A 23808-nucleotide genomic window follows, 5' to 3' on the forward strand; every position below is an offset into this window, starting at 1 on the left:
GTCATCTCGGCCGCACTGAAGTTGCCAATCGAACAGTCTGTAAGCACCGCCTACAATCGAATACTTTTACGTTGGGTCATAATTGAGCGGACAGAATACTTCCATGGTTTATATGCGTTCACTGTTTTTCCTCAAGTCCGCCGCATTATAAATACAACAGCTAACTTATTTGCATTAACCCTTTTGGTCGATTCGAACGTGCTCCTGACATCAAAACGATATTATATTTATCATAAATAATTTCGCGCGTTGTGCGCGTGACGCACGGGCGAATGAGAACAAAATTACATTATTTAGATATCGTTTGGATGTTAGGTGCAAGTTTGAATGCCTCTTTTAGTTGCTAAACTATGTAACACAGATCTAATGTACCTACCTACCTATTCGTCAAGAATACCACTCAGTAAGTACCTATTATAAGATCTTTTATGGGAAAAATGTTGAGTATGTCTGTTCTAGTTAAACCTGTAATCTTAGTATGTACCTACTTAGTTTTATTTTTGTATATTTATCACATTGTGACGCAGTTTACAAGCAGCTGTTGAGCTCACTAGACTGATAACAGTGTATTGTGATATGTTTAATATGTTGTTTAAAACGGCGCTGTTTGGCTCAAATATCATTATTAATAGAAGTGTAAGGTATGATCTACCTAAATATTTATATAAATATCTGAACTGGTAGGTATCTAATATTTACCGACTTCAGAATAAGAAGGAGTTTCTACGTTCGGGTACCTATATTTTTTCATGTAACTTACCTGTAAAAATCCGACATTTATTCTACCAAAAATGTCATTTTTAACACTAACGGATCGTATTCATAACAAATCCAGATCAAATTTATAACCTCTCATTACAATCAGAATATAGTACCTACCTCAGGACTTCTAATGATAAACTATGGATGCTTTCGCTGATTATCAACCTATAATTTTTTTACGATTAGTTTGTCTTAAATAATCTATAGTTCTCAGGTATATTAGCATATTATACCAAATTTTGGCTTAATCATACACTGGGAAGTTGTTCAAACTTAAGAGGAAGCTTTTTTTTGAATTGTTACGTCGCGTTTTTACGAAGGCAAATTCCGCGAAAAAATTCACACGGCAAGTAAATTATATTTACAAGGGCAAACTCCAACCAAAACCTTACTAGGTTAAAGTTTTCTCGATATAAAAAAATAAAAAAATACATGTCTAATTTTCATTTCATTATCCAGCGAAATCAATAAAGAAATAAAATATAGGTAGGTACAACACAAACACGATGCGAATAAATATACACAGTGAAACTAAGTAAAACCAAGTAAAAATAAATCTTAGGAGTCTTAAGTGATCAAAAAGGACAATTATCTACTAAATCCAGGTGATCATTGTCATGTGATTTTACAATTTCAGTCGTTTAGCATCAAATGGGTATCTGCACAACCCCGGGTCCGAGCCGCTGACTTACGCGACCTTCGGCCAGGTTGTTGAGACCTCCGCTGACCGCTGGCCTGGGCGCGTGGCCGTCCGGTCAATCTACGAAGACGTCACGCTGACTTATGAACAACTATTGACGAAAGTAAGTGTTATGTTACATTTAAAACATTTATTTTCTTATATCTAGATAAGTAGTATGTATGTAGTAGTAATGTCATGTTATGCTAAAAGCTGCTGCCTACTATTTGAACCTTCACGTACATCTACCTGCCTTGTTAAATCTGACTTCGGAATTAGAATATTAAAAATTGTTTATTTGGTGTGTTAAACGGGCAGGCCTTATTCTTCGATAGTCATTGTTCGATTTCTATTATTTATGCATACAAGAGCGGTAATAAAAATAATATACCATCTCTGCGAGTAGGTTACTAATAAATATTGAAAAATACTACATTTTGAGAAACGACTAATTATTTAACAATAAATAAAATGTAGGTACCTATGTTTGATTGCAGGCGGACTCTTTAGGATGTTCTCTAAGGGCTCAAGGCCTAGAGAAAGGGGACATGGTGGGGATTTGGTCGCACAACAATTCCCAGTTTATTGTCACCCTGGTAGGCGCTGCTCGAGCGGGTCTTATATCGGTACAGTATTTTAAATAATAATTACAATTTAAAAATATTTATATACCTAATATCGGTCTCACTCTGCGGCCCTGACTGCTGGCGGCACCCTATATAGGTTAGGTGTCTTGTAAAGTATTTATATGTACTTTGTATTATTCATATTATAAAAAAAAACTTAATCTAAGATGTAAAAATAATAAAAGAATTACGGAATCCTAAAAAGTTTACACAGAACGAAGACGCAATTAAAGTGATTGCGTTTGAATTGTGTTATTACAAAATTAACTATAAAAATAACAATTATGAAAAATATTATACATTAATACCTATATAATAATAATTATAAATATATTGGTAACAAAAGAGAAAATTAAGAAATATCACTTGACCTTAATTGTGTAGGTATATATATATATATATATATATGTTTTAGAAATTGTCAGACATTGTAAAATTACTTTATTTTTGTAGGTATTGCTCAATCCTCTCTACGAAAAACCAGAACTAAGTTTTTGCATCAAAAAAACTGGACTGAAAGCAATCGTAATAGGAGATACGGTTAAAAGAAACTACTTCAAGATTATAGAAGAATTAATACCAGAAGTTTACAAACAAACACCTGGAAACATTGAGTCCAAAACCTTTCCTAGTTTAAAATCCATTATATCATGTGATAGAATGGAATTGCCGTAAGTAGGTACCTATTAAAACTGAAATATAATAAGATGTAATTTTAACATCTGTGATAATTAAAACTGATTTTTAGTGGCACTTTCTGTTTCGAGTCGCTATTGACGAGTAAGCAGGACTGCTCACGGTTTTGCAGTAAGGTTGAGCCTGATGACGGAGCTGTCATTCATTTAACATCAGGAACCACAGGTTAGGTTCCTTTTTCTTATTTCTTGATTTTAAAAAATCAAGTGACTATCATCTTTTGTCTACTTATTACATATAATGTTACTTTTCACCTTGAATTAAATAAGGGTCGGCTGCTTTTTTTAACAGTGACAATTGTGTCAAGCTCTTGTAAATGTGTAATCAACTGTTTGGGTACAATTTCGCACTGCTTACCGTAAGGAGTCAGGTTTTTGATGTCGTGATTTTCATCAGAGAACTTAACAAGGGTGCAATAATTAGTCCAGATTGAAAGACGTACTTAAACTGAAAATATATTCTGAATAAAAATGGTAAACTTTTTCAAAAATTGTTTTTACAGGAGACCCCAAAGCTGCACTGGACGCACATTTTGGATACATTAACAACAGTTATTTCATAGGCAAGAGGCAAAAGTTACACGAGGAACATCACACAATTTGTGTCCAGGTTAGAGTTATTACTAACTAGTTAAAAAAGCGGCCAAGTGCGAGTCGTACTCGCCCATGAAGGGTTCCGTATTTAGGCGATTTATGACGTATAAAAAAAAACTACTTACTAGATCTCGTTCAAACCAATTTTCGGTGGAAGTTTACATGGTAATGTACATCATATATTTTTTTTAGTTTTATCATTCTCTTATTTTAGAAGTTACAGGGGGGGGACACACATTTTACCACTTTGGAAGTGTCTCTCGCGCAAACTATTCAGTCTAGAAAAAAATGATATTAGAAACCTCAATATCATTTTTGAAGACCTATCCATAGATACCCCACACGTATGGGTTTGATAAAAAAAAATTTTTGCCTATATGGCACGCGCAGAACAACTAATATTGCTATCCCGCCCATGATGCTGGTTGTCAATGTGCAAGCTTGACAGCAATATAATTATGCGCGTGCAATAGAGATAGCATCAGGAGAGTCAAAGTGCGAAAATCTATGTGAAAAGGGTATCTTCTCTTTACATAACCACTGGCTGGACAGATGATAAACCACGAAAGGCATGTACATATATCATCACGCTCCGCGATTGTTGCGTCATTTAGGGTCCTAGCTAAATTTTACGCTATAGAAGTTCCAATTTAGCAGGAACCGTAAATGGCATAACAATCCCATGTGGTGACTGTACCTACTCAAGTATTTTCTTATTTCCACGTGCAGGCACCACTGTTCCACGCCATGGGTTCAGTGATCACAACGGGCGCCGCGCTGCGCCACGGCGCCACGCTCGTGCTAGCGGCGCCTATTTACAACCCCGACATGAACTTGAAGGCTCTGCTTAATGAGAAGTAAAGTGTAGCTTCGTCTAAAAACTATAACTAGAAAATGTAAAAGTTTAGGAATCTAAGGGCAGACTTTGCCTGAATGGGCCTCGTGACACTTGAGCTCTAATTAAGCTGATATAAAAGAGTTCTGATTGGGCGCTTTCATAACTTAACGATTTATGGTCATGACATTGGATTAGCAGCGGACCAAAATGTATGAGATTGCATGCATTCGTTTTTAAACTAGGTAGGTATACTAAATACTTACTGTGAACTCGCAAAATCATGTCGTTACCGTGGATGGACGATCGTGATAAAGTATACAATCGCCCTTTTTCACTCACTGCCTCATTTAAATGAGACAATGTCTAAATGTCATACCCAAAGAACGTCTAAATTCCAAATTTTAGGACCACCTAAAATACTTATCCTCTGTTATACTTATTAAGTCAAGAGCGGTACGTTTCCCATATCCGATGTTAATAGATGCTTTGCTATAGGTAGTGCTTAATCCTCGACTTCAAAAATAATCCAACTTTGTCTCTGCTTTGGAAAGAGGCAGAAATCCACACCAAAGAACCGTGATACTTTTCAAAACTCGCGATTAATTTAATTAAATTGTTTAGATGTACGGTACTGAACGGCACGCCGACGATGTTCGTCGACATACTGAACTTGGTGAGGAGTACTGGCGCGAAGCCCAACCTCAGGGTCGCGTTGAATGGAGGAGCTCCTTGCAGTCCACAACTTGTAAAGGATATTAAAACGCATCTTAATGCTGATATGGTTACGGTAAGAATTACTAAATCTAATTTGTCTCGTTCCGTTTAAAAATAGGGCCCCATGGTGATTGGCGTTCACTGTGCGTTACACAAAGTGTTGTACGAGTAGGTATTTGTCGTTATTACAAGCGAAGAATTCATTTAAACTAGTAACATGTATATAACTGTCCTAAAAGGTATGTAACTCTATATCATGTTGCAGAGTTTATTTGGATTGTCGGAGACCACAGCAGCTGTGTTCCAAAATCTACCGGACGACAGCACGGAGCTTGTCGCCAACACTGTTGGTTATATTCACGATCATGTCGAAGCGAGGGTAAAATTAAAATATTATTTTTGTTTAGATAATTCTATGAATACATATAACATTAGGTCTACTATAACGTATTGAACGATTTTTCGTCCTTAGGTGGTCGACGATGAAGGCAAAACTTTACCCTTTGGTAGCCCGGGCGAGCTGATGGTAAGAGGCTACTGCAACATGATTGGTTACTGGAACGATCCGAAGAAAACAAGAGAAACTTTAAGAGATGATGGCTGGCTGCATACTGGGTAAGCATATATAGCTGGTCAAGCAAATCTTGTCAGTAAAAAAAGGCGCGAAATTAAAATTTTCTATGGGAAGATATCCCTTCGCGCCTACATTTTTCAAATTTGCCGCCCAGTATATCAGTTATAGTAGTACAAACAGTAGCGTAGCTAGGTAGCCAAGGGCCCTGGGGCAAATAAAAAAATGGGGCCCCACTGCTATGTAAACTGATTAAGTTTTATCAAATAAAAATATGAAATATACAAATACTTCAAAAATGCTAAGCTACTTGCCCTGCCTTGCCCTGCCCTGCCCTGCAGTGCACAAAAAAGAGCTTTCTTTTTTGTGCACTGCAGGGCAGGTAATAATAGTATTAAACAGTAACAACATAAATTACAATTAATACTGGGTGTAGGTTTGGTTTGGCTAATAAAACGAAATAGAGAAGATTCAAGGGTTTATTATATAATGGTCGGGCCTAACAACTGACTAAATAACAATTATATTTACAATTTTTTCCTAGCTTTAGTTTTCGCAAAAGTATCAATGACTTCGTTTAAATCCAGGCTTGATGCGGTTTTGTTTTCAATTGCTATTAGCGATAAATGTCGGAGTCGAGTTTGGCCCATATTATTTCTTAAATAATTTTTTATTATTTTTAATTTGCTAAATGACCTTTCAGCTGCTGCAGAAGTGACAGGAATTGTAAAGAATAATAACATTGCTGTAAATACTTCTGTTAGGTCGCATTCTAGCACTCCATATTTGCTCATTATTTCCTTACATAATTGGTGAACAGTCCATGCTTGAGTTAGTTGAGGTAAAACTAGGTGGTAAATATTAATAAATTGAAGTGAAAAACTAGGGCCTATTATATCTGAATATTTTCTTTGGAATTCGTCACACTTTTGTAATAAAGTTGCTTCATCAACATGTAATAAAATAGTTGGTGTTAGAAAATCGAATATATGACAGACTGCACTCATACCAATAAAACGTGTATCTAATTGAGATATTACTGTGTCTAGTACATTATTGAAAATCTCAATTTCAAATATTTTTTCTCGGTTTGGAAATCGGTGATCAGCAGCTAATTCATCAAAATGTTTTTTAACTTTTCTTTGCCTTTTTTCTTGAAAATGGGTATCAATACCATATTTTCTTGCAGTTTCACTGGCTTTGCACTTGAATAATTCGAAATCATTTCTATAAATTTGCAACTTTGCTTTGGTCTCTGCTAAAACTTTACTCGCCTCGCCCAAATTAATGTCGCATTTTTGTAAAGTTTTGGATGCATAATTGATGTCGTTCAATACACTGTGCATGAATTCGCAAAGCAACACGAACTCGAAATTTAGCATTTTTGTTTTAATACTCTCTGCTTCACTACGCTCATCTTTATTAGGGCTCTTTAGAACTATTTCTGATAATGCTTTGATAATATCAAAATAACGAAGTTTTATTGCAGATATCGTATTGACCCTACTGGACCATCTAGTCGGATTTAGTTTTTTTAGAGTGGTGTCCGATTCACCAGTGAATTTTGACAGTAGATCCCAACGTTTGATGCTGTTTCCGAAAAAGTTATACAAATCTTGCAACGTTGCGAAAAAAATCTGTATTCCCACACAACTTCTAACGGCATCATTTATCACCAAATTTAAATTATGAGTGGCACAATGTACGTACTCTGCGTTAGGCTGGATATCCTTAATATGTTTTTGTACACCATTATACACACCACTCATCACACTGGCTCCATCATAGCCTTGCCCCACACATTTTTTTAAATCAATATTTTTGTCGATAAATAATGTTGTCACTTGGTTGACTAAATCTACTGCGCCATGTTTGATGGCTGCATAAAAGCCTAGAAACACTTCTTTTACTTCTATATCAATTGGCTGTCCATTTTCCGATCTGGTTATTACTGCATACCTCACAACAATGCTTAGCTGATCTACCTTCGATACGTCCTGTGTCGTATCCATTATGATGGCAAAAAACGGTGACGCTCTAATTTGTTCTAGTAGATGGGTTTCGAGTTTGGTCCCCAAGGTCTCAATCATTTCATTTTGAATTGTTGCACTCAGATATCTTGTAGATCCTAAAAACATAAAAAAACACAATTTCAAAAAAGTCCTGATAAACAGTTAATTATTATAAACAAAATAAAACGATAAAAAAACTTAGAAATAATTATTATTACCTTTGGGCATATCCAATACTTGCCGCAAAATGTGATCATATCGGGCGACAAGCTCTACAACGGATAGAAAATTTCCGTGGTATCCTTCCTGACTTAAGTCTTCTTGATGTCCTCTCAAAGCCAAAGAACCCTTTGCTAGGGTAAGTATGATATCGAATAACCTTTGAAGAACCATTCTCCAAAATGATGCTTCTTTGCGAATTTCATTTTCAAGTTCCTTGTCGATAGTATTAGTATCATTTTTTTTCCAAAATTCATACACAGCACATGCTTCTGAATGGCCACTCGAACAACTGTGTTGTTTAATTCTTTCTGATAAATGCTTCCAATCTCGAATTCCCGTACACCAAACATTATTCCTTTGTGAAGCAAATAACCAGCAGGGTTGACAATAGGCAGCGTCTAGTATTTTGGAATAACACAACCAAAAACGATTAACTGGCCCATATTTAGAACATGAAACGTAGTACGATTTTGAAAAACACCTATTGTTCTGGTTGATGTCTGTTGGAAAAGGTCCTGAAGGCTGTAAAGGCCCCATATCAATAATTTGACGTTTTTCGTTATCACTTAATATTTTGTTCGTGAAGTTTCCCAAGTCATAAGAAGATTTGTCGTACACATTTTCGAAAAATGTAGAGGTCTGTGGTTCCTCCAAACCCTCCGCTCTTATGTGTGTCATGCAAACATCATCCACGTTCACATGATCGGCGGCGGAGGTATCTCCAACTGCAATAATTGTCGAATTTTCTTCAGTAGGCTTCTCAACCAACACTGCAGTTACCACATTATTTGAGTCACTATCAATAGAAATATTTTGGCCAGATGTACTTGCAGAAGGCTGACTAAAAAACTTGTCAATTTTGGGCAATTTTTGTTTACTATCTTCTCTTTCTTGGCGTTGTTTGCGTTTAAATGCACCACTGGGTTTCTTATTTTTATCCATAATTTTAGTTTTCTAATTTAATTAAACAATACAATGTTAGATTGTGCTCGAGTAGGTAGGTACTCACTGTTCACTGACGACGTTAAAAGTAAAATAAAAGGAAAGAGAAACACAATCATACGCTACAAGTGTCGTTGGGGAATCCCCGGAAAAAAAATTTATCACCGTTAGTGTTACCACATTTAACGGTGAAGACCATGAACGATCTCCTGCCCGCGGACCTGAATCAATGTACCAACTGCAGCCACTGACTGACTTACATTTTTTCACGATATTTCGCGTTATACAATAATACAATGAGCTGTAGCCGAAATCTATAGATTTGACACGATTTATTGACTTAACGGACATCAATATGAGTCTCGGAGTAATTAACAATGGAGCCGCCATTAACAGGCGTACCCCTCTGTCGAAAATAGGCGGCCAATGGTCAACCTCATGTCAACCATATGTATGGACTGACTTTTATCTGACATGACGTAGTACCTATACATTTGATGTGCCCCTCCCCCGCAAAAAACGGCAGACTATTTTGTACCGAAAATTTTAGACATGGCGTCTCCGTTTATATCCTCCAAGATATGAGTGGTAAAATCAAATAAAATTGAACCACTATATTGACCAGTACAAAAAAGTTTATTGACATTAGCTTACTAATGCCGGCTACATACGTAACGATAAATCGTAGCGATAAAACTGTGCAGTCCGAACTGCGCAGTTTTATCTGCCGTGTGTATGACAAATCGTTACGATAATCGACAACGATTTGTCATACACACGGCTGATAAAACTGCGCAGTTAGGACTGCACAGTTTTAAAGCTACCATTTATCGTTACGTGTGTAGCCGGGGTTACTCCTGATACAGAATTAATTTTTTAACCGTTCTCGAAAAAAAAATCTTAATAGTGGTAACAGACTATCGCACCGCACCAAGGTCATTGTGCGACGCACCCATAAGTAAGAGCGAGAAAGCGATATCTCTTTCTCGCTCTTATCGGTGCGTCGCACAATGACCTTGGTGCGGTGCGATAGTGTGTTATGGCCTTAACTCGAATTCACAATAAAACGCACATCGATGGATAATAAAACGCACATATCACTATCCGTCAAATTGACAACACTGCCAACCTACAGAAAGAATTTAGGGGAATTCCCTAGGCATAACTTTTGAATTTCTCTCAACTGAGTTGCCATGATTAAAGTGGGGTTGCAACCTGTCATATTTATTCTGAAAATGGGAGAAATTTCCAAAAGTTCAGTTCGATCGAGATTTCTGGTAATGATTCGAGGGCCCCCTGAGCTTGAGGGCCCCGGGGCACTGCCCCGCCTAGCCCCTAGGTAGCTACGCCGCTGAGTACAAACAGCAACACTCTTAACTGTCCATCGGTCGACCTTATGCCTTTTGTAATAAGGTTTACGCACTGTCAGTTAACAGTGTGGGCGATGGTACTATGCTATAAAAAGCAGACTGTTAAAGTTAACGACCCATTAAGTATAATAGTTATTTAAAATTATTATCAAGCTACAAAGCTTTATTAATTAATAATTTAGGGGATCAAGTTTTTCCCTATACGATGAAACCATGAAACCATTTGATGTCAAGGAGACTATATAGTCGAAGTCGTCAGAACGAACTGCCCTCCCAGAGTAGGCAATCATCGGATAAAGACACGTTTAGTTCGACAACTATTTGGATTTTTATTGTAGAGACAAGTTCATCCTGGGTGAAGATGGCTACGGGCGGATAGTGGGTCGGCTGAAGGACATCATAGTGCGCGGCGGGGAGAACATCGCGCCCAAGGAGATCGAGGACCTGCTCAACACGCATCCTGACGTCATTGAGAGCCAGGTACCTTACCCTGCCACTCCTATTTTAGGGATTATGTTCAGCCTGGGAGCCTGGGGTAAGACTCGTGGATAATGGATCGGCTAATAGACATGATGTTAAAATGGCGCCCTAGGAGATTGAGGACGTTGCCTTTAAGTAGGAGTACAATACCCATAATACTAGGACCCAATAATTAAACACTGGAAATATTTTACCGTAAACAAGAGTCATAGAGCTGCTTAAATTTAACGTTTAATTAATTTAGGTTTGTTATTTGCTTGTAATCAAATTGCAGTATCTTTTATTAAACATGTCGAAAACATAAAAGACGAATAACACATTCAACTATTAACGCGCAGAGCGTTAGAAATTTTACAGGTATATAATACTCCGAATTTTCTCTTAAATATTTCATGACTGGTGTCATTATCAGTGGTGGTGGGTGGGTGTCAGTATCAGTTTCAATTTCTTGCAGTTATAATGAGCGATGGGAACAAACATAACACTTCCGGAAGGTTGGATATACTTACATATTAAGTATCTCTTTTAAAATATTTCACTCAAGAGCAATGAATACAAGCTAGTTTGAATGCAAAATAGTTTATTTGTATGATTCCCAGGTGGTAGGCGTCTCCGATGAAAGGCTGGGCGAGGAGCTGTGCGCCGTGGTGCGCGTGCGCACCGGCGCCACGTTCAGCGCGGACGACCTGCGCCGGCACCTCGACGGCCGCCTCGCCAAGTTCAAGATACCGCGCCTGCTGAGGGTCGCCGAGCAGTTCCCCAAGACCAACTCCGGGAAAATACAGAAGTTTAAAATTCGGGACTTGATTGAGTCGGGGAAGCTCTGAGCTTAATTAAGTACCTATCGTACGTGCTGAATATAAATACCTACTTATAATGTATTATTTCCAAGAACTATGAGACTGTAGTCTTTAGAACAACGTTAATTAAAATCTTATTTTATTAGATTCGTCGTGTCTAATTGTTTACCTATGTACCTATGGTAGCCGAACGTACTAACAGCCTATCAAAAAACCGCATGTTTTACCGGCTTATAAAAGTTTAATGAAAATTTCCGCCTTAATTTCTGTATCTAATAAAGGGTAGGTCAGTACAAATATTATGTAAATGCGCGCGACTGTACATTCGGGGTCGTTTAAGACGCAGTATTAGGCTCAGAGAAAGGAGTTTTTTTGAAAAATCGTCATTTTTTTAGCCTATTACCTACATCGTCGTAATACCTTAGTGTAACAGAAACAAATTAATAGGTACTTTTTAAATGACGATATCAACAGTAAAATTAGCAAATTACTACTTTGCCAATATTATATTATTGTGAAGCTTAATTAATTAAGGTTCATGTTTGTGTACGAGTATCAACTTGCACTATGACCCAGACGTCATGGACAATTTATTGCATTATAATTGTAATCGATAAGTACGATTCTACATACTTATGTAGAAATTATTTAGATACATATAACAAATGCGCCAGTCGTTGCCAAGTTTTGCATCCGGGCAGATTCGCGATGTTACTGTGTATACCGTTATTAATTGTAGTGTTACTTATTTGGTTGCATTTGCACTTTAGATATTGTCATGCAGGCCGACTAATCGCCAAAATTCCTGGACCAAGAGGGTGGCCTCTGATAGGAAACATCTTGCAGGTTTTATTACCGCCAGGTAGATGTAGTTTTTATTCACTTTTACTTAAACGAGTATTAAGAAGATTGTGGACCACCTATTATCGTTTTGAAAAGCGCGATGTCTAAAGGCTAAGGTAAAATAGATAAATAAGGGTATGTTATTCCAGGGGTTCGGTGAAAATTTGCCGAATCCTGAGCTAAAACAGGTAACGCAAAAGAAAACCGCTGTGCCGATAGTGATTTTGGGATTTTAAGATTAATAGTAGTTTTCCATAATGTCAATATCCAGGAAGGAAAATAGGGACTACGTATTATATGCATGGAGAAGCGGTTGTCCACTATCTTCTTGAGTCTAAAACTTCTACAAAGCACTTGGGTGCTCCTATGTTTGAACATTATGGTTTCAGATGAACTATTTTTATATGCAAGAAAACTGCGAGCAGAGAGTAAAGGACCAATATTAAAACTAACTTCTTTCAATATTCGCGTAATTAACATTTACGACCCAGTGGATATCGAGGTAAAAATAAATAGATTCTTATAATTTGCAGAAGTAATATTACTTCAATCAATCAAGCTATTTTTAGAGATTTGTATCTGTACTCAACATAAACCTCTAAATACTATACTTGGTCAACCAGATCTTGACAGTAGAAAAAGGCAGCAAATTTGAAAAATGTAGGCGCGAAGGGATATCGTCTCATAGAAAATTTGAATTTCGCGCCTTTTTTTACTGACAAGATTTGGTTGACCAGCTATATATTAGTATAACTATTTCAACTTGTTTCTAGTAGGTATTGAAAGGAATTATAATATTCGAAACTGCTTTTCAGACAATACTGTCTACAACCCGTTTTAACGAAAAACGCCTTCCGTACACTTTCTTAGCACCCTGGCTCGGCCAAGGATTACTAGTGAGCAACGGCAAGTATTACGTTTACGTTTAGTGTGGAAAGATAAGTCGGGCCCTGGAGGGAAACTACCTTAAATCCTTAAGCTGGCTCATTTTACTTAATGGAGACATTCCTTTATTTTTAAAAAGAAACAACTGCATCATGGGTATTGGTCATCGGCATGAGATTGATTATAATTTCAAAATCCACACTATGCCAATACGTGAGCCTGTTTGGGTTACTCTTGTAGCCACACTTAGGTACTTACATATTTTTTGTATGCAGAGGTACAAAGTATCTTAGACCGTATAACCGTCTAAGAGAAAAAAGAGTAGGTATATATATATACAAGTAGTAGGTAAGTACCCATTTGAAATAATCAACTTTCACGTTGTTAGATTTTAATAACCATTAAAGTTACATTCTACTAACTAATAGGAATCAAATGGCACCAAAGGCGAAAGTTGCTAACCTCGGCGTTTCACTTCAACATTCTGAAGCAGTTCAGCCACACGATCATCGAGCAGACGGAGGGGCTGCTGGGCTTCGTGCAGGCCGAGCTCGGCAGCCCCAGGACCGACTTGGTGCCTATCATAACTAAGGCAACTCTTCGCATTATGTGCGGTATGTTTTTATACTTATGTACCTACAAGTATGTAAATTTATATAGTGGGATAATAGTAATCTTGGACATTTGGGGCATTTTTTTCAGAGACTTCCATGGGTACGTCATTACGTGAAGGTACAGAATCAAAGAAATACTTTTCAGCGCTCCATACGATTGGTTATTGTATAGTCAACCGAATGATCCGACCTTGGCTGTATCCCGACGGAATATTTTACCTCTCTGCATTTTGGAGAATGGAAAAGTCTGCCTTGAAATATTTACATAACTTTACAAACCAAGTTATCCAAGAAAGGAAATTTTGCAAAGCTACTAATGAGAAAGTTAATGACGGTTCGGAAGTGCATGGTCAAAAAAAGAAACAAGCTTTTTTGGACTTGCTTCTTGTCAACGAAAGGGATAACAAAATAGACGAGAATGGAATAAGGGAAGAAGTGGACACGTTTATGTTTGAGGTGAAAGATTTACTTAACTTATAAAACAACATAAATATTTGCGTCTTTATATTTTTAGAAATATAAGAACCTTTCACCAATTTAAAAACAAATTATGATTGCAGGGTCACGATACAACTGCTATGGCGCTTTGTTTTATGATTATGAGGATCGCCAACGAATCAATTGTCCAGGCACGTGTTAACTTTGTTTAGTTACTACAAAAGTCTCCGGAGTTGAAGTTGTTTTGTAAATATGTAATTTTTTTAGAATAGTATTCTCGAGGAGCTGCAACGTATATTTGGCAACGATAGTCATCGACAAGTGACATTTGAAGACCTGTGCGAGATGAAGTACCTGGAGTGCTGCATCAAGGAGTCCCTGCGCCTCTACCCCAGCGTGCCATTTATCGCTCGCCACATTAATGAAGACGTTACATTGGGTAGGTAAAATACACGTAATGGGTACTATAATCAGCATCTCGGCACAAGTGACAACAAAAATACAATAAAAATCAAAATATATAATACATTATTGACTTTGTTGCAGAAGTAACTAATATTTTATTTGTATTGATGCTTTTGTTTGGTTCGTGTAAATAAGGTCGAAAAACTCAAATGCATTACATTGAAGACGATGTAATGTCGCTAAAGTAAGGACGCTAAGCACGAATAATTTGGCACATTGATCCGCCTGTTCCTATCTCTATCCCACGCGCATAATTATAATTGCTGTCCCGCCGATGATGCTAGCGGTCATGCCACTGTGCGAGCGGAATATTAGCAAATCAAAGCGGTTGCTTACAATAAACTATGCTAGTTGTAATAACTATAATTACCTATGTAATTTTTTTGTGCTCTGTACAAAACTTTGTTAATGGAGCACTTATGTAATGGGATTACTACGGTGTTGTGAATTGGTTAAAACACGTGTCTTGCATGTATTTTCAGGAGGCTATAGAGTACCAGCTGGTACTATTTGCCAGATCAACGTGTTCGATATCCACCGAGATGAAGCTGTTTACCCGGACCCTGAACGATTTATGCCGGAAAGGTTTTTAAATGGAAAACGTCATCCGTATGCTTACATACCATTTAGCGCTGGACCAAGGAATTGTATAGGCAAGTAATTTACTACAGTTATAACTAGTGGCTCACACAGCTATAGGTGCGAAGCCCAGGCTTCGAACCAGCATCTGAATATGCAGTTGGTCATAGTCTAATAAAACATGGTCTTCTCTTCCCAGAGTGACACAAGCCTACGTCACAATAACATTGCCACTTTATATAGCGCTGTCGCATGATGACGTAGGCTTGTGTCAGTCACGTGATCGGAAGAGAGTACCAGGGGGAGTATATTATTATACCATGCAGTTGGTTAAATGATAAGATCAGCAGGATGCGACATTACGATTAATGTTATAATAGTGACACTAGAAAGGAGATTACACTCAAATTTAGCTCCAGCTCAAAAGTAGGTACTTAGTTAATTATATATCGGGTACCTACTTAAAATATTATTGATTTATTCTACTGGTTTCATCAAATTATTTTTCAAAACGTTCTATTGTTGACGAAGTGCTATAGCACAAACTGCACAAAGTTGAATGACCAGGCGTAACATAAGGACCACGGACGCTATAAATAACGGGCCGAGGGTTCCTCTGATAAGGAGGCCAGCTATTCCTTTGTCCTACACATTATTCAAATGCCATATGCAAATGTCATGTAATAGACAAGTACTATTACTACATGTTATAAATATATTGTACAGTTCCAATGTAGGTGCTGTTATTTTTATTATTCAAACCAACTGTAGCTGATGCAATAACATATATGAGTATGAGTACAATATCGTAATGGTTTCATTTATTTAATTTTTTTTTCATACCAGCAATATGTCAATAGCAATATAGTACCCGAGTTAAAACTTAAATTGATAACAAACAGACCCCTGTCACCGGGAATAAATATAGGTATAAAGTTATAAACACTTTTAATAATCAATGATTAAAGTGTAGGAGGTTCGACAGGCAGTATTTCTAATACATGTAGGTACATTTCATGAAATGGTTTCCAGGTATGAAGTTCGCTATGATGGAGTTGAAAGTGGTGATGTGCGGGCTGCTGCGGCGGTTCCGGCTGGAGCCAGTGACGCGGCCCGCGGATGTGCGGTTCACCGGCGACCTGGTGCTGCGGGCCGCGCACCCGCTATACGTCCGCTTCGTTAGTCGGGACTCCAGCTCCAGCGACTGCTGATGTGCGTGGTACCTACTGCTGGGGTTCCTACTGGAGCCGGTAACGAGGCCCACGGATTGCGGTCCAACGCTGACTTATGCGTGTAGCCAAACGACCATCTCGTCTATCATGGCAATCGAATTCACGTGGTCGTTTCCATTGATTATTTATTTTTCGAATTGTGCATTATTACTATGGCGCTGTCCTGACTGGCACACATCAGTTTTCTTGTTGTCAAATAGTATGTATGAGGATATGTCGTCACAGAAAATTCTCATTTCTCCCATGGTATAATAATATACTCCGCCTGGTACTCTCTTCCGAGATTCGCGCAATGAAAAAAGAATCATATGGAAGCGACATACCTACAAAAAAAGTGTGGCCGACGCCATATTGCCGAGAACTGAACATGGCGGTCTGTAGTGCTGGAAGACTAGTTGATATTTGACAAGGATATCGATAAACTAAGTTGTCATCATTTTAAACACATAAACCTATTAGATCCACTTAAAGAGAAGAAAAACATAGTGTACAAAAGGCGGAGTTTATACGTCTTATGACATTCTCTACCAGTCCACCTCAAGCCCTAAGCCTGCCTTAAGGCAAAGCAGAAAAAATGTTGATGTTGGCCTGTAACTTAAGATAACATATAATTGAGAAAACGCTATTTGTTGGCTTACGAGTCTTTATGACGGCCGTTTGCATTATCGATACCTACTCTAGTTAATAATCGTACTAATTACGATTAATTAAGACGATAGTGCAGATATCACAAAGTTGCAATTTAATTATTAATATAAATGCATAGATGGTCAGGCAAGTCTTGTCGGTAGAAAAAGGCGCAAAATTCAAATTTTCTATGGGACGATATCCCTTCGCGCCTACATTTTTGAAATTTGCCGCCTTTTTTTACTGACAAGATCTGCTTGACCATTTATAATTAGCGGTATTGTGAACTAGGGTACCGTTATTAGTTAAATATAACATGAGAAGATTATTCTTCCTATGTAGAATAAAACAACATTCATACACAAAAATATTCTTTATTCATTTCTGATTCGGAATAATACAACTTTGTTCAGGTAGTTCCAGAAAGATTCTTTTTTCGTTTGTTTTTTCTATAATATTGGAAACGTACATCATCAAGGTAAGTTTGAATTACACTTTTCATCAGCAAGAGTTTGTGTTTTGCCTTATATTTTCTGTTCCAATGGTTTCTAACCATTTTTTTCTCGTACATTCAGTTCAGATTTCGGTAACCTGAAAAAACAAAAATATTATATAATATATGATTACTTACTTTCCCTCAGTACAACCGCTTTCAGGATACAGGTTTTAAGTATATACATATATATTTGGTCAACCAGATCTTTTCAGTAGAAAAAGGCGGCAAATTTGAAAAATGTAGGCGCGAAGGGATATCGTCCTTCGTAAAATGAGATTGGTCCAATTTTTGCTAATTAATTGAAAATATAAATTTACATACAAAATCTTTCAAATACATGTTAAGATTCTTCCCCAAACTTTTCTTAAATTCGATATAAAAGCACATCACTAGCTGTCAAATGTACTAATTTCTATAGTACGAAAATATCGAAAATAAATCCTTAATTTATTCCAATATATCGCAAATAGTATTTATTGGCTAGTTATTAACTAAATACACACCATAAGAATAATAATATACTCCGCCTGGTACTCTCTTCCGAGATTCGCGCAATGAAAAAAGAATCATATGGAAGCGACATACCTACAAAAAAAGTGTGGCCGACGCCATATTGCCGAGAACTGAACATGGCGGTCTGTAGTGCTGGAAGACTAGTTGATATTTGACAAGGATATCGATAAACTAAGTTGTCATCATTTTAAACACATAAACCTATTAGATCCACTTAAAGAGAAGAAAAACATAGTGTACAAAAGGCGGAGTTTATACGTCTTATGACATTCTCTACCAGTCCACCTCAAGCCCTAAGCCTGCCTTAAGGCAAAGCAGAAAAAATGTTGATGTTGGCCTGTAACTTAAGATAACATATAATTGAGAAAACGCTATTTGTTGGCTTACGAGTCTTTATGACGGCCGTTTGCATTATCGATACCTACTCTAGTTAATAATCGTACTAATTACGATTAATTAAGACGATAGTGCAGATATCACAAAGTTGCAATTTAATTATTAATATAAATGCATAGATGGTCAGGCAAGTCTTGTCGGTAGAAAAAGGCGCAAAATTCAAATTTTCTATGGGACGATATCCCTTCGCGCCTACATTTTTGAAATTTGCCGCCTTTTTTTACTGACAAGATCTGCTTGACCATTTATAATTAGCGGTATTGTGAACTAGGGTACCGTTATTAGTTAAATATAACATGAGAAGATTATTCTTCCTATGTAGAATAAAACAACATTCATACACAAAAATATTCTTTATTCATTTCTGATTCGGAATAATACAACTTTGTTCAGGTAGTTCCAGAAAGATTCTTTTTTCGTTTGTTTTTTCTATAATATTGGAAACGTACATCATCAAGGTAAGTTTGAATTACACTTTTCATCAGCAAGAGTTTGTGTTTTGCCTTATATTTTCTGTTCCAATGGTTTCTAACCATTTTTTTCTCGTACATTCAGTTCAGATTTCGGTAACCTGAAAAAACAAAAATATTATATAATATATGATTACTTACTTTCCCTCAGTACAACCGCTTTCAGGATACAGGTTTTAAGTATATACATATATATTTGGTCAACCAGATCTTTTCAGTAGAAAAAGGCGGCAAATTTGAAAAATGTAGGCACGAAGGGATATCGTCCTTCGTAAAATGAGATTGGTCCAATTTTTGCTAATTAATTGAAAATATAAATTTACATACAAAATCTTTCAAATACATGTTAAGATTCTTCCCCAAACTTTTCTTAAATTCGATATAAAAGCACATCACTAGCTGTCAAATGTACTAATTTCTATAGTACGAAAATATCGAAAATAAATCCTTAATTTATTCCAATATATCGCAAATAGTATTTATTGGCTAGTTATTAACTAAATACACACCATAAGAAGGCAGTCATCTATGAAATAACAAATATTTCAGTTAAAATGTAAACATACCGGTGCAACGACAAACTTTTCCGGTTTTCCTTTTTTCTTGAGCCACATCCAACAAAACTGCACTTAGGGATTATGTCCTTTCTTGTCCTTAACCACTACACCACATTATTAAACAGAAATATTCGCAAAATTTCCGAATATCCAATATTTTATCTTAATAACAGAACACTTTGACGCTTCATGTACCTTGGAAAACGTGAACTGAATATGGCGGACCGGCCACAGTAGGCATGTCACGTGACCATCAAATGAAAAATGTTACCATAGCAGAACGCACTGAAGTATTGTTATCCTTTTCCACATAAGGGAAAATATATTGGTTAGAAAGTGACAACATAATTTTTACTTATTCTGCATCGAAATGCTTGGTATTTGTATAACTGATTGCATGTATAGAACAATATGCCGAGTCCACTCTTTTATACGTCATTGGATTCGCGAATGACCTAACTGTCACTTGCCTACGTCATCATGCTGTTTACAGGTTCTCAAACTTTAAAATGTGGGAGAATTTTAACCAACGGTGAAAATTATTTTAACGCCATTAATTTTAAGTTATTCACATAGAAACATAGTAAAATAAAACAAATCTATACTGCCCTTTTCACTCCTACTCTTACAGTTCCGAATAGAACAGCCAACCATTTTCGTAACAAAACATTTATTACCAAGCTTACGACGTGAAAAGTTTGGAAAACACTGCGACTGCTGACACTGAGCGAGAAGGAAATAACAATTAACACGCGTTCGACAAGGATGTCGGTCAGGGACAAAATGGCGGATTGTCAAATGTGACAGCGCTATCCTGTGTTGCCAGTAGTGTAAACAGAATTACCCGAACGTCTGAAATTTCTTTCGTGAATCGGAAGATATTGCTAACGAATAATTAAAAAAGACGTGTTATTGTAAAATTTAACATAAAATACATATAAATGAAAATTATAAAATTATAAAGAAATATTTTAACTTATTAACCATAGATATAATGTACCCATGTAACATGTTATGTTGAAATAAAGTGGCAATGTTATTGTGACGTAGGAAAGTGACACTCTGGGAAGAGAAGACCATGTTTTATTAGACCATGCATTTCTCCCATGCCTTTGCGTTGTCGTCGCTTCTATTTTCCCCACCACGCATTTCGCACATACCCAGCCTATTATTATTTACTGTGACAGCTAGTATAGGTACTTAGGGCTACTTGCACCATACACCCGGAGTTAACCGGTTAATACTAGAGCTCCCGATACACGTGTTACACGCTGACACGGGTACCCGTGTTCTTAAGCCCGGCGGTACTAAGAACCCGAACTACACGAACCCGCCCGGATCCAGAAACGTTTACACGGGTACCCGTGTACCCGTGTACACGGGTACACGGGTACACGAAAGAACGGATCTTATTTACCCGCGGGTTCAACCGTTCATTTTCGTGTAGCAGAGATTCGTGCTATGAAGAGATACGATGGAATATAAGAGAGATTAGGAAAGTTCGATTACTTTGCAGTTTAACGTGTTATTGATTAGTAATGTCAATAATAAAGTAGACTTTGTTTCAATAATTCATGTTTTGTTTTACTCTACTTAATTAAATTAAAATTAACAATAACTTAGATACCGTTGAGTTCATTTATATAATTTTCTTCATTGATGTAGTTTTTTGATAATGAAAGTAAACCTATTCTTTATTGTATTGTCATCTATAGTCATGCTCATTATACATCAGCTGTTATAATTTGAGGATGGTAGGTACATATATGACACCCTGTTAGGGCACTCCATATTTGTTAAGTCTAGGTAGGTACATGCATTTTATACGTAGCAATGAAATCTATATTTATAATTTAATATTTAACGACCTAAATGATTATCTAACTAAGACAAAAGTAGATAGTAAGCATAACTGAAACTACCACGAACGGGGTACTAACAAAATGAGATTAAGTATTTTAAATTGCCATATCGTGTGAAAAACAAAATACATGACATAGATAATAAACAAAGTGCAGAAGTTTCATTCAATAGAACGTGTTGTTTTTACAACGTGCGTTGGTGCTTTTGGTCTTATCTCTTTATGATAAGCTAGACACATCTGCAAAAAAATACAACAACTAATCTTTCAGGTAGGATTATTCTATTGTTTTGTTGCCGCGCGGCTCTTAAAAGCATTTTACTAGTGACAGAGACAGCAAACAATGAATAATATCTATGCCTACGATTTAAAAAGTATCTCATAGAACTTTAGTTAGACTCCAGTTCGCCTATTGGTCAGTTGGATACTAAAGTCTATCTACGTTAATCGTACCGTTTTGTTGTTTTATTAATAGTTTTTGTTTTGTTGTTTACTGTTAATTTTTGTTAAAAAAAATGAGAAGAAGTTGGGTGTGGAACTTTGCCAGATCCGGTGACAAAGCCTATTGCTCTTTGTGCAATGACCAGGCAAATAACGAGTTTTCGTGCCATGGTGGTTCAACAGGAGCCATAGGAAGACATTTGTTATCAATACATCAAAAATCACCCACCATGACGACCCCTGAGTAAGTACATTTCTTCCTACTTCGTATAGTGAAACCAAAAACTGCGTTAAAATTAATGCGATTTTTTTACATTTATAACAGTTATAATTTATGTTTAGTATATTTAAATAAACAGTTCTGTAGTATATTTGTAATTAAGGTATTGAAACAATAAGGGTCAGAATGGGAATGAGGATGGGATTTAAAACTACCGTTCTTATTATTGTGTGGTATATGATATATAATGAAGTTTTTATCAATCAATCAATAAATCAACTAATGAAATCTTCACATTTTACTTGTAGATACTTTAAGTTTAAACTAATCAATTCAGAAAATATTATGCACCATAAACAGTCACTACATATTACAAATAATTTTGTGATTAATGGGTCTTTTCTATATGGAAACAAGCATTTTACCATTTGTGACAATTTGTAGAAAAACAATTTTTTATATCTTTGAAAATTACTGTTTAATTTAAAATAAGTTTTTGGCAAAAAAATCATTTTTGTTACACGCTTTTATCGCTGACTGTAGTTTTCTTACGACAGACAACTAATACTCATCGAGACAATTCTAAAAACCCCTAACACAATTAGGTTGCGTTGTTTCATCACAGAGTTCCTATGGCCACCTCCTGTCTCCATCATCAGATCAGCTCGATGGTACCATAATATTGCATTGTCACCCGACTTACATGTGTATGCAAAATTTCAGCTCAATCGGAAACCGGGAAGTGGATCAAATTTAACTTGCAAGATTCCATTACAATTTAGTTACAGGTCGACCTAATAAAAGCGTGTTAAAAATGAGAACCGTTGTAAAGCATTTCACAGCCTGTGTCGAATAATAATAGCATTTATGTTTCTTTTTATAATACAATTTGATATTTTAACTAGTAGGTACACAAAAATAAATATTTTCATTTCTGTTCACTCTACCAATAACGGTGTCGTTTTTAGCAATTATTTGAAAGCGATATTAAGCGATTAAAATAAGCGGGTCCTGGAGTATTCAAATAAAGAATAAATAAGTTTTTGGCAAAACTTTCATTTTTGGTACAAGATTTTATCGCTGACTGTACTTTTCTTTCCACGAGTATATTCTAAAAACCCCAAACACAATTCAGTTGTTATATCACAGAGTTCATATGGCCTCCTCCTGTCTCCATCATCAGTTCAGCTCCATTAATATTGCATTGTCACCCGACTTACATACGTATGGAAATTTTCAGCTTCATCGGAAGTAGGTCAAATATAACTTGCAAGTCCGAATTTGAAAATCCGATAAAACTGGTAAACAATCGGGGCTCCTGACCCTGAATCTGTGTTTTATTTAAAGCTATACTGTAGTATATCACAATACTATACATGTAGGTAAACATAACTATTAGGTTTAGATATGAATATGTGGGTATGCCGCTCGCGCTTGACCATGTTTTTAGTTTAGAATAAACCGCCATTGAAGTAACATCGTGTTTCTTTATATCGCCCTTTACATTCATATCATTTGGCGCAGTCGCGAATCTACAAGTTATTTGTGTTGTGGATAGTGCAAGTAAAAGAAAATGTCTGTGGGAAAGTTAAAAACATTTGATATTAATGACGGAAAGTGGTCGACATATTGTGAGATCGTGGAACAATACTTTTTAGCCAACGATGTACAGGATGCGAAGAAGGTCCCTACACTGATAGCATGTGTAGGCACTGCCACATACGAGCTAATGGTAGACCTTTGCAGTCCAAAGAAACCAAAGGACTTTAAATATGACGACTTGATCGCGTTAGTCGCGGCGCACATTCAGCCGAAGCTATCTTATCTCGCCGAGCGGTACAAGTTTCGCTTAACAAAACAAACCGA

General features: G+C 36.6%; 3 protein-coding genes and 1 long non-coding RNA gene across 4 annotated transcripts; 3 read left to right on the forward strand and 1 right to left on the reverse strand.

Annotated features, from left to right (window-relative positions):
• The first annotated feature begins 479 nt into the window (after positions 1–479).
• LOC134650427 (medium-chain acyl-CoA ligase ACSF2, mitochondrial-like) lies at positions 480–11382 on the forward strand. Its single transcript, XM_063505385.1, has 12 exons — positions 480–641; positions 1400–1565; positions 1939–2067; positions 2521–2738; positions 2816–2928; positions 3266–3372; positions 4086–4213; positions 4816–4981; positions 5174–5287; positions 5381–5523; positions 10364–10505; positions 11105–11382. Exons 1-12 carry the CDS (start codon positions 577–579, stop codon positions 11330–11332), a joined length of 1719 nt encoding a protein of 572 aa, XP_063361455.1. The 5' UTR covers positions 480–576; the 3' UTR covers positions 11333–11382.
• Positions 7320–9229, reverse strand: LOC134650458 (uncharacterized). Its single transcript, XM_063505416.1, has one exon. It carries the CDS (start codon positions 8653–8655, stop codon positions 7690–7692), a length of 966 nt encoding a protein of 321 aa, XP_063361486.1. The 5' UTR covers positions 8656–9229; the 3' UTR covers positions 7320–7689.
• A 578-nt stretch (positions 11383–11960) lies between the features above and the next one.
• On the forward strand, positions 11961–13064 carry LOC134650277 (uncharacterized). The gene is made up of 3 exons (XR_010097030.1): positions 11961–12167; positions 12538–12650; positions 12964–13064. It is a non-coding gene; the product is annotated as an uncharacterized LOC134650277 (long non-coding RNA).
• Positions 13065–13185: 121 nt separating this feature from the next.
• Positions 13186–16340, forward strand: LOC134648814 (cytochrome P450 4C1-like). Its single transcript, XM_063503420.1, has 7 exons — positions 13186–13189; positions 13462–13647; positions 13736–14103; positions 14208–14276; positions 14353–14524; positions 15033–15203; positions 16162–16340. Exons 1-7 carry the CDS (start codon positions 13186–13188, stop codon positions 16338–16340), a joined length of 1149 nt encoding a protein of 382 aa, XP_063359490.1.
• The last annotated feature ends 7468 nt before the right edge of the window (positions 16341–23808 follow it).

This window comes from Cydia amplana, chromosome 1, assembly GCF_948474715.1.
Source record: "Cydia amplana chromosome 1, ilCydAmpl1.1, whole genome shotgun sequence".
Lineage (NCBI taxonomy): Eukaryota > Metazoa > Arthropoda > Insecta > Lepidoptera > Tortricidae > Cydia > Cydia amplana.

Bases quoted from the DNA above. Each gene is read 5' to 3' on its own strand.
- LOC134650427 (XM_063505385.1), top strand. From the start codon at position 577: ATGTTTAATATGTTGTTTAAAACGGCGCTGTTTGGCTCAAATATCATT. The intron at 642-1,399 runs GTATGATCTACC...TTACAATTTCAG, and splicing joins ATTATTAATAGAAGTGTAAG to TCGTTTAGCATCAAATGGGT. The intron at 2,929-3,265 runs GTTAGGTTCCTT...TTGTTTTTACAG, and splicing joins TTTAACATCAGGAACCACAG to GAGACCCCAAAGCTGCACTG.
- LOC134650458 (XM_063505416.1), bottom strand. From the start codon at position 8,655: ATGGATAAAAATAAGAAACCCAGTGGTGCATTTAAACGCAAACAACGC.
- LOC134648814 (XM_063503420.1), top strand. The intron at 13,648-13,735 runs GTATGTTTTTAT...CATTTTTTTCAG, and splicing joins AACTCTTCGCATTATGTGCG to AGACTTCCATGGGTACGTCA. The intron at 14,104-14,207 runs GTGAAAGATTTA...TTATGATTGCAG, and splicing joins TGGACACGTTTATGTTTGAG to GGTCACGATACAACTGCTAT.